Below are 14,922 nucleotides of genomic sequence, written 5' to 3' on the forward strand. Positions count from 1 at the left end.
TTAGCAGGGTTAAGAAAGGGTCTGGCACGGGCCGGAGGAATCAGATCACTCCCATTGATCATCTTCACTGTGCGCTCCTCTGAGAGCTGAGGCTGCGGCCACAAAATCAAAGCCCTGCCATCATGTCTGAGAGGGGGTTATTACGCACACAAGGGAGCAGAGAGAGACATGGCAGGCTTTGTGTGGTTGCTCGGTCTGACATCCCATACCGCACATCACAGTATGATGCTGCAACTACTCACAGTTGCAAGTGATGTGATTGTAATTGAAGCCCTGCAAAGAGATTTCAGGGACTAGAGAGGGCAGGTCTGGAGAGCGGGGGTGTGCAGACAAGCCTTCAATGTCTAGAAAAGGTCCTGCTCTGTGGTGGCTTATTATCAGATATTATGAGATATATGGGATCTATTTAAGGTCATTAGCTGTAATGTGGATTGACACACAAGTATAAAAAGGTGCCACTTGTGGGGAAAGAGAGGGCTATAGGGTGGGTGGTGGTATTCCAAATGCCACCCACTGCACCCACAGTGTGGGGTCTCAACAGGAGGCAGACTCATCAGACTGATAGGGACTCACATCACGAGTAAGATGGCGTGTTTACAGCACTTTCTTTTCATTATATTATAGTGTTTACAGCATTAGTCCACTTTTGATAATAACATGTAATTTATATTTTTAACATCCTGCTCTCGGATGAAAACCAATTAGCTTTAGTGGGCTCTGAAGCTAATGCTTTTTAACCTAATAATCAGACTTCATTGCCATTTGGTAACCGCACCATTATTCACTCTGATATCGCTGTTCTCTCGTCCTTCTCATTCGACACTGAGGCACAGTCACAGTTAGCATGTTATAAAGAACAGCAATGTTGTTTATATAAAGACAATACCCTTTTAAACAGCAGAAACTTTGACTTGTCAAAAACGTGAAAGGCCCTCTCTAGAGCCAGTGTTTGGTTTGTCTGCTCTGGGCTACTATAGAAACATGGCGGCGCAACATGGCAGGCTGTGTGGAAAAGGACTTGCTCCGTATGTAGATATAAAAGGCTCATTCTAAGCTGACAAAAACAGAAAAAATTCTTATTTTCATGGGATTATACACTAATTAAAACATACTTATGAATATTATATTCCATTTCTGCCAAGTCTGTTCCACTAGATGCCACTAAATTCTACACACTGCACCTTAAAGTCCCAGTAAACGAGCCAGCATGCACAATACCAGGAACCTGGAACTGGCTCACCTAAATGTAACACAGTTGGTATTAATTGCACCTGTACTTTTCTTGTTTTGATATGTTAGAATTGGCGGTGTGAAAAATATCTATTGGCAGGTTAAATACTTGGCTAAATAAGTGAAAACACATAACAAGTCATGATAAAGCAAAATATAGACTATGAAGAGTTAAATATTTCAACAGAGCAACAAAAATATGTTTCCACTGAGTCCCTTTCTCTGTATGAGGACACCAGATAGAAAGTTAGCAGCTAAAGCTAAAGCCTTTCTGAACAGGTTACTATGGATACCAAAGATATTAAAAGAGCTGTGTCTCGTTAGGTCAGTACAAAATGAAGTCAAATATTGAAGACTGTCTGCTGGACCTAGTTGGTGAGTTATCTTTTTAGCATTCAAAGCTAAATTAGTGTAGCTACCATTGAGTTGGATTTAACCTTAAGATTTGTTGTGATAATGTGAAGACTAATAGATACAAAAACATTGGCAAGATTGTAAAGGTACCTAAAATGTTAGCTAACATATCTATCATATATATCTAGATACCAGATGTTAGTGAGCAAGCGAAGCTAGCCTGACTTCAAAAACCTTTATGTGTGAATGCTATAGCTTCATATTCTTCATTAAGTGTTAATTCCTGCTGCTAAAAGGATAACTTGTTTTAGCATCATTTGCATCTGTGCATCTCACTAGATGTTCTCCTGGACCACAGGAGGTGCAAAGGAGCCTCTACCTGCAGCTTCCTACAGACACACCTAGACCTGCCCACTGGTATAGGCTACTGGTAAGGTGCAAAAATACATGAAATCTTGAATTAAGGCCTTCTCAGAGATGACAGATGAGATGTGTCTCCTACTGTTTAATATCACAGACTACAAAGACTAGCAAACATTCACTTTTTAGAGGCGGGAACCAGTGAATTTTTTATATTTTTGCCAAAACTTGAGTATTTAATGATCAAAACAGTTGCTGCTTAATTTTCTGTCGATCATAACTAATTAATTGATCATTTCAGCTTATGTATAGGCCTTTTCCAAAAGCTGAAATCTGAATAATGCAAGAGTGCGGCTTCTGTTTTTGAACTTCAGAAATCCAAAATGATTCATTGTTTTTAAACTTTATATTTATCAAGAAATTATACCAAGAAAATGATGAACATTAAGAAATTGTGCTTAGTGACAGAATTAAATTGCATTCAATCTGTTTTGTGATGGGGTTTGTGTGGGCTCTGAAGGCTTTTGTTCCAGTTGTACCACCTGAGTAGTTATTTTATGTAATAGACATCTTAATACATGTAGACACATTTATTCATTCCCTCATCTCTGCGCCTGTTTATTCAAAACCGGTCCACTTCAACTCATTTGCTTCACGCGTCGACATTGTTGTTTTTGGCATGATGGTGAAATGTACCAGTGTCGAGACCGGCCAACTGTTCCACCAGTACTGCAGGCCTTTGGTGGTGACTGCTGAAGTCCTGGAGAGGTGTAAAGTGCAGCGAGGCATCGTGTGGTGGCGGCTGGGTGATCCCTCCCACGCCTCTTTACTCATGCTGTCCCAAGGGGAGGTAGACACCCGGCCAACTGGTGTCACTGTTCCTCCGCCAAAGTCACTGAGTCACCATGAAAATGGGGCTTCTTTTGGTCTCCTTTTCACCAGCTTATCCTTTGTTTCTGTGGTTTGCTGATCAATTTTTGCAACATCTTGTAGTTATTGACCATCCACACAATGATAAGACATAACACACACACTGATTGAGAGAAAAAACTGATGGATACTTATTTTTGTTACTTCAACATGCTTTGATTTCCTTTTGGCTGCTACAGTACATACTGCATGTCCATGTATGTCTGTGCTTTGAAACTGATTTGCATTATGTCGCTTAGTCTTATCTAATTATATGTGGTCTGTTTGACGTTTCATGCTGCTAATGTTTCCCTCTCTGATGACCACAAGCTGATTTTTCTCTTCATTCCTTTCATCTTCCTTTTCTTATGTAACACCCTTGTTAAAACCGTCGAGGGAATGTAAGGATTTAGGTTTTCCTTTCTGGTTTTCATCCTCTTAAATGTGTCTTCACCTAAAGACTTATGGTGAAACCGGTTTCAAAGATTAGACGAAATTTTTGTTGTTTACAAAAATTTATTCATACAAATCTTACAACACTTTTTTTTTAAACATTTATTGACTTGATCCTTGCAGATCGCCATTTGAAGTAGTAATCTAATCACTTTCTACACAGTAAATATATATATCTTTGAAGATTATTTCATTTTAGTAAGGCTATTGGCGCTTTCATTATCATACATATAATGTTTCATGGAGAGCGGGAAACTGATCCTTCCCTCTATTTTCACAAAAAGTCTACGTCTAATGCTCTAAAAACAAAGTGCAAAAGAAAGCAGTGCAAGTAAGAGTGCTTCACGTCTAAGCTGGATGGCACTAAAGATCCTACCAAACGTCTGTGCAACACAAAAAACAACAACAAAAAGGGTGAAATGTAAGCTGATGATGTGCAGCATTGTAGGGCCACTAAATAGCCATCTGTGATTCATGGCGATTTTAAAGTCGATGCAAGGCACCACAGCCGCAAACTGCTTCCTGCGTCACAAAGCCTAGAGGAGAATGCAAAATTAAAGAAAAGATTTATACAGTAAACACGACTTATCAGCCAGGCACAGATCGAAGAACTGTTGGAAAACTAATGCTCATCTTGCTTTTTTTTTTGTTTTGTTTTGGTTTTTTTGCAAAATTGGAACTCCTTCCTTCTTCAGGAATTGGGAGGAAGTGTGCAGACAGGGGAACCAAAACATCAACTACTTTTAAATGTGATTTGTCTACACTGAGTTGTAGGTTTTAAAGAGTTAGCCTGATCCCTCAACATTTCAAAATATATCTTCTTAGTCAATTATCCATTCTCTCCTCATTTGCTTTCTCTGGATGTCTCTCTAACTGTGTTTTCCTCTCTTGTACTTCTGCATCTCATCCTTCTCCCTCTTTAAATTTAAGTGTGTCACTTAAATCATGTCAATCATGGCAGCCTTTGTGCCAAACTGCAAATAAAGATAATAGAAAATGACCACTTGAATTGTCCAATCACAGCTTTTTTTTTTTCATCATATACAATTTAACAATAGGTTACAAAACAGAGCCTAAAAGATAAAGCATGACATTAGACTGAGAGGTTCGTTGCCAGCAGTAAAGTACATTCAGAGAATTCTTCAATGGAGGACAAGGTTCAACATACAGCTTTGTGTAGAAATGTCAGCGAGTAGAACAAAACACAAAACAACATCCAGAAATGACAGGTATGTATGTTTGCAGTAGTCAGAAAGCAAGCAAAACCATCCGGTTGGAGTCGTCTGCACAGATGCGGTGGCTAGTGCAATTACTTTAATCATGCAGTCTACTTGTAGTTTTACATTGGTTCACATGACAGAAAAGGGAAGCACAATAGACCCAGGAGGTTCAAACACAAAAGTTCAAACTGCCTCATATGTCTCTCACAAAGCACAAGTCGGATGGATAAGTAACCATGTAACAAGTATCATTTCTTATGGTGTTTTTTTTTTCTGTTTTTTTTAAATAATTTGCCTGATGGTGCTTTAAATGTTGGTGATACTTATTATATGGGCAGAGAGACACGAGAAAACCTTCAGTAGAGTAAGAGGTTTCCTATGACTTTTCCAAACACATAGAAACCAGTTGATAGAAACACAAGATCGGCACTTTACACAGTCAAAGGTGTAAGCTCACTCTGTAAACACTGCGGAAGAAAAGGACTGGAAAAACCTCAAAAGTACTCTGGTCCTCATCTCAGATTCTTGGGATTCTTGGTTTAAAAGAATGGGTAACTGACATTTTGAATGTTTTAAAGCCAACTGGGCTCACATCTGGTCTAACCCAGATCTACTGAAATCATCTTTATCATCCTCGCATCCATGAAGAGGACGCTGATGATGTTGTACCTTTTTGTGTCAATCAGCAATGATATGTGTAACATATCGGTCTAAAGTCTCTCCATGTTCAGCCTGTATGCTCTTGGCTGCACAGGTGGGATTAAAGGTCAAAATCTGTGAGACTCTTGAGAGACAGGAGCACAAATGAGGTGGAAGAAGATCAGGTTTTGAGTGTTTGGAGCAAGATCACAAGGTTCAGAGTTAAAAGGTGAGAGGAAAAGGGAGGGACATGAGAGACCCCCCAAGTAGGACACGGCTTCAGGAAAGTGTCTGAAACTCACCAGAAATTCAGGAGAGAACTGTTTCAGCCAATCTCCCAAAAAAGCCTCAAACTCATCCCAGTCCCGGAAGGCATCAAAGTCTATGCCTTGTAGGATATCGTGAAGACCTATGTCTTCAAGGCTGTTGTGGATAAAGACAACTAAACTCTTAATGTCGCTTTACAAAAAGCAGCATTCAATACATTGATTGTCTTTTAAACTATTTATTTTCCTCACAATCATATCTTGTCACTAAATGTTTAAAAGACAGGGCTGTTGGAGCATATCGTCATGTTAACAATTGTCTCCCCTCAATAAATAGGTCTAAAAAAAATAAATCAATGAATACATAAATAGAGGCTATTTTTTTTCATAATGAACAAAAATTGGTCCACAAAGTAGATATTATGTGTCCTCAAGTGCTTTAAGTACAAAATAATAAACAATATTATTATCAAAATATTCATTTTAATGGCTTACTTCATACATAAATACATGTTTAAGAACACAAAAAGCGATCCACTGATTGTTCAGATCTCAAAATGACTTCATCTGGGGCTGCACACACTTAAGTTTTTTTTGTTTTTCAGGAGGGGAGGGAGGATGCTACAAATATGCCATCCGGCGTCCTTTGTTTCTAATTCTCTGTCTATACCTTTTCCCAAGGACTGCTGCCAGGTATTTCTTGACTGCCATTTGCTTCCGGTAGCGGCTGTAGCTGTCTGTGAAGATCCCATCTGAGTGTCGCTTGGACAGAGGCTCTGAGCTGTCATCCGATTTATTTCCCCCGCTGTGAGAGAGAAACAAAGGGCAGGTTTCACTACCATCACATGAAAACATTTATATTTTACCTCTGCATGTACGACCTGTGTGTGGTGCTGTGTGGTGAAGAGCACGAGTTTGGGACTGGGAGGATCTTTGTGGCACCATCTTATAGAGGGAAAATAATTAGATAATCAGATTCACCATTTTGTTCAGAACAATGCAGCCTGGAGTGCTGTGCAGAGACCAAATCTGTGTCCTTCATTCAGAGCATTTTAAGTACAATAATCAGATTTCACCCTTGAGTTTATTCTGGGAACAAGCCTGTGATTTTGCAGAAACATTTTTGCAAAATGATCCTACAAAAGGCTTAATCTTGGAGACACTCTCTTTATTTAACTTGTAGCCCATGATGGGCTAAAAGTGCCTAATAGTCCTGGGATGGGCAGCTTATTTGGCATATATGTCTAACCTGCAATGAGATGTGATTGGCCTGCTCATAAGTCTGGAGTAATTGCATGCTTGTCTTCCACCAAGAACCACTGGGACTCAATCCTATAAATTATTCATATGGAAATAAATTTAAGCCTGCGCAGGTTAATTCTTCCCTCCGCGCCTTAACGACACAGCAGAGGGCTGGGAAAATGACACTTCCCAAATCAATCAAGTGCTCGTTTGTGCCCTGACGATTTTATAGGATAAAGGCTGAATAAGAGGGCGAGGGTGCCAGATTTAACTGCATGCTGGGAGATAATGGGACCACAGACATATACAGTACGTATAACAGCGTGAGTTATGAGCATTGAAAGGATCAGTAACCAAAAAAAAACAAAACAAGAAAAGAACCAAAAACGCACATAGGACAGAAAACATTAGATATAAAAGAAGAGATGACAACCAAGAAGATGTTCTTACCCTACACGTTTTGCCATCAGAGAATGCAGATATTTCCTTGCTGATAACTGACCCAGCGCTTTCCTGTAGGCTTTATTAAACATGCCGTCTGCATGCCTTTCCGTTCTGGGATGATAGATAGCCACACAGTAAAATCACCACACACCCAGCGCAAGAGGCAACAGTTTCAAGTAGCTACACTGCAATAAATGCCAGATCTCAACAAATCAATTATGAGTCTAATATTGGGCCTGTGGAAAAATCTCCAAATTTGGGGATTATTTTATTAATTATTATTATTAATTTGCACTGGATGTTCTATTTCTTTCCAGATTTCTACAGAAACAGTCCGTTTTGGCAGAATATGTTTGCTTATTTAAGAAGAAGAAATACTGCGATAAAGACTAAAATGCGCGTCGTTACGCAGCAGGATTTCTCTGTATGTTCATCCATGTGCGACATTTTTTTTAAAGAAAGCTCAACTTGAACCGACTAAGATAAAACAGACTATTTGGTGAAAGAAGTTGTAAATAAAAAATAAACTTTCATCATGTTGGAAATTACTCACATAATTTCGACGATACATTACATTGATTAACACAAAACGCAACAACATATGAACAGAAATAGGACTACAGCAATGAGATGTTCAACATGGAAGTCTCCAACGTTGAGAAGAAGAAAAAGGAAAAAAAAAAAAAAAAAAGTTTGGGTAAAATGGTGGTGATAGTCACCTTTCCTCCGGTGGATAGTACAAAGTGTAGACGTCGTCAACGACAGAAGCAGGACTTCTCACATCCACTTGGTCTCTGTCATAATCCAGGGATGGTAAGGAGTTTCCATCCTCATCATAAACCTCACTGTCAAGTCTGAAAAAATTAGACACGATCTGTTTTCCAATCTGCAACCTCTGCGTCTGACGAGTGAAATATCATTTGCATATTCAGAATGAAACCGGTTTACATGTTTCATAAACTTCTTTAAAGACTTAAATAAAATCTAAGAATCATCACTCAATATGTAATCATATTACTTTGTGCCACAATTTAGGCTTTAATAACATTTCTTTAATTTCCCTTGAACAAAAATGCAATTTCCTCCTCAAATCTGACTTTTTATGCCTTATTTATCGACCAAAATGTTTTCAATTAATTATCTAATCACAGAAATTGGTCGTTTAATGGCTGCAGGGATTGAGACACTGTACTTCACTGCCTCTGTAGCCTAAATTACATTACCTCCGCTCCCTGGTGAATGTTTCTCCGCAATTGTTTCTGTGTAAGCAGCCTTATGGATCGGCTGTCAGATGATGCTATCCAGTAATCCAATAGGCTATCATAGCCACAGACATAACTAACTGTGGAGCAGATATGGTCTTTAGCCTTTGTCCTGCTGCTGCTGAGTGCAATAAAGCCAAGATCTGCCTTCATCGTATGCCAAATACAAATAAAGACAAATCAACATCTGAAAAGTGACACTTAAATGATGAATAAGAGTGTACATACCTAACACTGGGAAAGCTAAGCCCCACAGGTGAGCAGTTGACGCTGTAATGCATTATGATTCCATAGATGAGTAAGGCTAAAGTCGCTTTACTAGACATTGTCCTGCTGCAAAAGAAAAAAAAAACGCCATTAAGTGGTTGCACAGGTGTATCAAATACCAAATCACTCACACCAGTCATTCTTTGATGCATTATTGGAGTAGATTCTATTGTTTCCTGTGATATCCAGTTACTCTCACATCACACCTGTGAGTTTCTAAAAAAGAAAAGAAGCAGCTGACTTTACCCAAACGCTTTTTGCCCACTTTTACGCTGCGTAAAACCAACGGAAAGTGCCTCCTCTTACCAGTTGCGAGACGCGATCCGCTGAAGACCTCAACTGGGAGAGTGAGATAGGAAGTCTATCTCAGTCTCTCTTTCTCTCGCTCTCTCTTTCCCTTCCTCTCCTCTTCCTCTATTCCCTCAGTGAAGCGCCTCTTCGGTCTCCTTGTGCTTCTTTTGAGTGTGCAGCCCTCCGTGCGCCCGCAGCTCAGTTCTCGGGGATCTCTACGTGTTCTCGGTCATGGGCGGAAGGAAGAGCGCCAAACATTTGTCTGCGGAGAACTTTCCTGCGTCCTGTGAACTTAACTCCCCTTGGTTTTTTATTCATGAATCCGACAGGCATGCCTTTTTCACTTGTCACAAGGAGGGGGGCGGGGGGTGGAGGGGCTGAGGTGGGTGGCTGCGTCATCGCCCCTCGTCCCATTGGAGTGCATCCTTCTTCCGCGTCAATGAAAGACCCCGAGCCAAGTCATAAAAAAAAGAATGGATCTTGAGTTCAAACATTATCATTAATTAAACCGCAAATTAATGTCAACATTTGACGTCACGCCTTAAATAGGATCACGTGGGCCTTTGAAGCCTTGTGGGATGGAGAGGGAGCTGTCCAGTGCTGAAATGTGACAGACAGCCTCACTTCTAGAAATAGTTCCTCTAACTAAGGCACCAAAGAGATATCTGTGATGCAGCTGACTTACTTTATCAGTATGTTTTGTTATCTTATACCTTTATTTTAGGTCAGAGGTCAGAATGAACTAGATACTTCCAGTCTTCTGGTTGAACAACAGTCTCTTTAACCACTTGATTTCCCTCATTGTCCCTGTCTCAGTGGGTTTAAGTTCTGTCTAATTCGACTCATTAATTCATGTGATCAGATCAATACAATACATGATTGTTCAGTCAATGTTAGACATAATCTTATACACTTTAAAAGGTTACACAGACTCATTCTTTGGTCATTCAGTAAACTGTACACATATTAGAAAAAGCATCTTTCATTGTTTCTCCAAGGCTTTTGGGAAGCACTGGGAACCCGATCCTCTTATAGCCATCCTCGGCATAACAAGCTCCTTGTCTTTGGCCTGTAAGAATATGAAAACATGTCTGTTTCGTTTGAAATGGTAATTGCAAATAAAGTCCTTATCTTACAAGTGTGGAAAATGGATTCTGTGCTTATGTATGATTTGTGGTTGAGAGAAATGGCAAACACATTAGACTTGGAGAGACTGAGATACTATAATGACGACAAAGGAGGTGTTTTCGATAAGAATTGGATCCCTGTACTCAAATTATTTTCAGGGTAAGGACTAATTGGTTGTGTCCAATGTAAAACACCCTGCTGTGTATACTCCTGTTTAATTACATTCTTTCATTTTGTACTTTTTAAAGAAAAAACTGCTTTGTATTGTGATTATCATTGTTATTATTTTGGATGTGCTGTGTTCATTTGTGGGAGTTTTTATGTTCCCATAAGATAAACATATACTGTATATTAAAATACTATTGATAGCTACAACAATCTATAAATACTGTATTACAAGTAGAAGTCCTGCATTCAAGCTCCTATAAATAAGTATCAAAAGTAAACAGAAGAAAAAGGCCCTGTCAGTGACACTTATGATGATTAGATTAGATTAGATTGGATTAGACAGTTTTATTAATCCCCAAAGGAGAAACTAATTTGCCACCAAATCAACTCATGCAGACAACAAACAATATAGACATTGCATTCATGGTACACAACAAAAAAATAACCTCATAAATACCATATAGACATGATTGACAATTAAAAGGTGCTATGGATCTAAACCACATCTAAAAGCGTTCATTAAAAAATCTGACCACTGCTGGAGCAAAAGACCGTCTGAGTCGTTCAGTAGAACACTGAGGCATCACTAGCCGCTCACTAAATGAGCTTCTGAGTCTGTTAAAAACACTGTGTAATGGATGACCTTCAAAGTACAGAACTCTTTTTAGTTTGGCTTTTGATGTATTGATTAGTAAGTAGGATTTCACTGTCATAGCCGGTCAAGGTGGAGCTAGTTTTGGCTAGTTTGGCTCCATCCAAAGGGTCACAACTTAAATCCAAATGGTCATGAGATGATTGATGAGGTAGGAGGGCAATAAAAACAAAGTTCTGCCACACAGTTTTGTATTAATTCTTTATGCTGTTCTCCAATCTTTGCTTTTCTGGGCATCAAACAATTAAAATAAACCACCTGAAAAGTTTAGAGAGGGTCACAAGCCAAAATAGTTAGTTGGTTTTTAACTTTGCCTTGTATTTTATAGGCTTATCAGATGTTGGTTTTTTTTTTAAATGTGAAATCTTCATCTGACATCTAGTAATGAATGAAAAGGAGTAAATAGTACAATATTTCCCTCTGAAATGTGTGAAGTTGAAATACAAAGTAGCATGAAATTGAAATACTTGAGTAAAATACAAGTGCCTCAAAATTTTACTTAATTACAGTACTTTATTAAATGTGTTTAGTTACTTTCCATATACCTAAATCCAAATAAAACTATTATTAACTTTGGATCTTCTACATCACTTGTTCTCCTCTGTGGGCTCTTGTGACTGTGGACACTGTTCATTAACAGTCAGCTCCTTCAACACAGGTTTGAGGACCATGTGTTGAATCTTTAGTGGGTGATTCAGACCGGTCGAGCCACCTCTGGTTCTGACGTCATGTGACGCTTTTCTTGGCGCAAAGGAACGCTTTACTTTGAATTCTTAAGATGGTGAGGAGAATAAATCTCTGAAAACGCCGGCTCAAGTATAGTCCTGTTTTTGCTCTGAGAGAGCACTGCACCCAAGTGGTTATAAGAAGAAAGTGCTATGTGGTAAAGCAGGAATCTCAAGGTCTTAAATGGATAAAATCTTATCAAAGCTATCAAAGAAAAAGTATCTGAGAAGAATGTGTGTTTAGACATCACCGTATAGAGAATTATCTGACTGCCCGAACTCAAAATAGAAAAGAAAATGGAGCTAACTCATCCTTTTACAGGCTTTTACAGGGTTTATTTATCAGTAAAGTGGGATTAAATTAGGTTATACCTCATTCTGTTCCTCTTAACTATGATTTTCCAATTGGGTCGATAATCTCTAAATGACAATATTTTCATTTTTGTAACAATGACGTGTATGTGTGTTACTTTTTTTTTGCCTTTTGGGCTCTCTAAAGTGGAAAATAATTATGATTAACACTTTGCCTTATCTTCCAATGAACGATGCTTCATCTCTTAATAATGTTAAAAGAATATTTGCACTGATGTTACCAGGATGTCAGTTTTTCTAAATCAAATTACATATACAGGGCTGAGAACATGAAATAGATAAGAATATGTATCCAGTAATCACCTAATGCTTGACTCACCACACCAAGTAAGTGCTTTCCTGTAATAATCATAGTGGAATATTAATAAACTTTCTGACCTGAGCAACCATTTACTCATTTATAGTTGCATTTTAATCCCCTATTGAAAGTTGCTGGAAATGCTTGTTGCTTTTCTGGCTATGAGCACTCATTATATCACCAATGTTGATATAAGATCTAGATTTTTTTAATACAAGATGATAAACAAAGTGATTTCCTCCCATAAAATCCTTATATTGCACATTTTAAAACTCATAACTTGTCACTATGATGGCACTGTATGTAGAGAAAATATGCTTTTGTTTGCACATATGGGTCTCCAAACAGCAGCAGCCTTAAATTCACACTGTTTATTATCCTATACCTGGAAAGAGGGCTTTGAGTAACTGTATGTCTGAGCTTTATCACATCAAACAGGACAGATAAACATATGACTCATTCTAATTTTAGGACTGTTAGCTTTTTATAGCACCCGCTGCTGTTGACATAAATGGTTTTATTGAAGTTACCGTCTCATGATTCAAGTATCTTAATACTCAGCTCTTACAACGACAAGTGTTGACAGAACATGGCTTTTTAAATTGTGTCAGGTGTGTGTGTATACTTGTATGTCTATCTATGTGAGGACCGATTTGATTTTTTGACCTTAGGAGTGAGGACATTTTGGCCAGACCTGTTTGAGGTTTAAGACTTGGTTTTAGGGTTATGGTTAGAATTGGGTTTATGTTCAGTTGCGGGTTAAGGCTGACGTTAGGCATGTAGTTGTGATGGTTACAGTTAGGTGTGTGTGTGTGGTGTGTGTGGTGTGTGTGTGTGTGTGTGTAGTAGTAGTAGTAGTAGTAGTAGTAGTAGTAGTAGTAGTAGTAGTAGTAAAAGGGTTGAGAAGAAATTAAAAAAGATGCCAAAAAAGCAAATTATACACGTTGTAGAAAATATAAAGACAATCCAAACTGTACATTAATTAGTTCTATTATATTTAATTTTGTCAAAACTTTTAATTAAAGTTGTTGTAGTATTATTTTACTGTATTTCACATAATACGTTCTCTTTTCATACACTGTTCCCAATTCATTTGTCACACCCTAGCTAAAACTAAAGCAGTATTATACAGTACAGCTGCTCTGCAATAAATCCAAAGGGTTCAGTTTAGGTTCAAATTGTTAAAGAGATGTCTTGATTCAACTTTATGGTCATTTTGGAGGCTGTAGTTTGAGGTGCTTTTGAATTGTATTGCATAAATTGAGAAATGTCTCTAATATTTTGTCCATGCAGACTAAATTATGCCCTTTAAATAAACTCAATTTACATGCAGTACATACTGGTTGAGATATAATCTGATACAATCACTCTCAGCTTTAGTTTTGCCTTTAAACTGTTTTAACTTAATTTTAAGTGAAATCAAGCTGAAGGGGAATTAGATTTCGTAGTACTGAAAACTGAGTTTACCGTATAAAGACTAACAAATAACAATTTTAACATTTGTGCAAACTGCAAAACAAATTATGACTTAAAAATGCATACAAAGTACAGAGTCTTAATACTTATAGCTGAATTAATGCAGAGTATGTATGTTATGCAAATAGATATAACATATAGTCAGTGGAGGAGAGGAGGTGAAGTGACAGCCATGTTATAATCAGACATGTAGAGTAGCTGTCAGTATCAAAAGGGGACGGAGAACTGTTTTATTGTAATTGCAGGGTTCACACTGAGGAGGATGTAATCACTAGTGTCATACACGAGCCTTTCAGCTTCAGAGCAGATCACAGACACACAGCTCGAACAGCTATAATGATGCACAACAAAACAGAAATGTGTTCAAATGCCTGTATTTTTGTGCATCTAGTTAATTATTTATTATTTAGGCCATCTATGTACTTTTGTATTTATCTATGGTGTAGTAACTTTACAGGTCATTCCCACAGGTCTTCCTCAGGCAAAGGAGGAAATGTCACAATTAAAAATGAAGGGAGCTTTGATGTGTGCAGGTACTCCTTGTATCCCAGTTTAATTGTTGTCCTTGTGTATCTTTATGAAGATTTTTGTGTGTAAGTGCACTGAGAGCCACTATAAACCATGTGTAAACATACTTGGCCAGTATAGCTGGTTCTTGTTTTCTGTCCCACTGAGGTTTTGTGGATGCGCACACGACTACTCTGTTTAATTTCTATCTTTCCAAATAATGTTGAAGACATTTACATATATTAATACTTCCATTGAAGAAGAGGCACTTCTTCACTATATTTGAGAAGCTTTACACCAATAATTAAAGGAATTATTTCACCTTGAAAAAGAGTTTACATTCGGATTAGTTTCAGATATGTGACATTAGATTCAAATACTGAAGCATAATGCACTGTGGAACCAAATCTCCCCCATGAGGACAATAAATATCTATTTATTTGCTGATCAACAATAATTTGGGATTCAAATGGTGAAGGTTTTTTTTAATATAGCTATCTCAGTTTCCATAAGAAAGTGGGGATGTAACAACAAAAACACATATTTTTCCCCTTAAATTAAATTCCACTGTTTCGCTTGTTTGCTTGAGGAGGTTTGGACCTGGTCAGGATGGACGTCTTCCTCTGGAAGTGTTCAAGGCACGTCCAAGTGGTAGGAAA

The 14,922-nt window shown here is 38.1% G+C and overlaps 1 protein-coding gene across 3 annotated transcripts; it reads right to left on the reverse strand.

The window, feature by feature from the left end:
- Positions 1–3,615: 3,615 nt before the first annotated feature.
- Positions 3,616–9,270, reverse strand: adcyap1a (adenylate cyclase activating polypeptide 1a). 3 transcript variants are annotated; one of them, XM_044340376.1, is made up of 7 exons: positions 8,953–9,260; positions 8,608–8,712; positions 7,837–7,971; positions 7,124–7,228; positions 6,102–6,236; positions 5,468–5,588; positions 3,616–3,842 (listed from the first exon to the last, which is right to left on the reverse strand). In XM_044340376.1, the coding sequence occupies exons 2-7, from the start codon at positions 8,703–8,705 to the stop codon at positions 3,834–3,836; spliced, it is 603 nt and encodes a 200-aa protein (XP_044196311.1). In that variant the 5' UTR covers positions 8,706–8,712; positions 8,953–9,260; the 3' UTR covers positions 3,616–3,833. The 3 variants fall into 3 exon arrangements, with proteins under 3 accessions (XP_044196311.1, XP_044196312.1, XP_044196313.1); XM_044340377.1 differs by lacking the exon at positions 7,124–7,228 and having other exon boundaries at positions 8,953–9,269; XM_044340378.1 differs by lacking the exons at positions 3,616–3,842; positions 5,468–5,588; positions 7,124–7,228 and having other exon boundaries at positions 5,655–6,236; positions 8,953–9,270.
- Between the last annotated feature and the right edge of the window lie 5,652 nt (positions 9,271–14,922).

The sequence above is a fragment of the Thunnus albacares genome, chromosome 21 (assembly GCF_914725855.1).
Source record: "Thunnus albacares chromosome 21, fThuAlb1.1, whole genome shotgun sequence".
NCBI lineage: Eukaryota > Metazoa > Chordata > Actinopteri > Scombriformes > Scombridae > Thunnus > Thunnus albacares.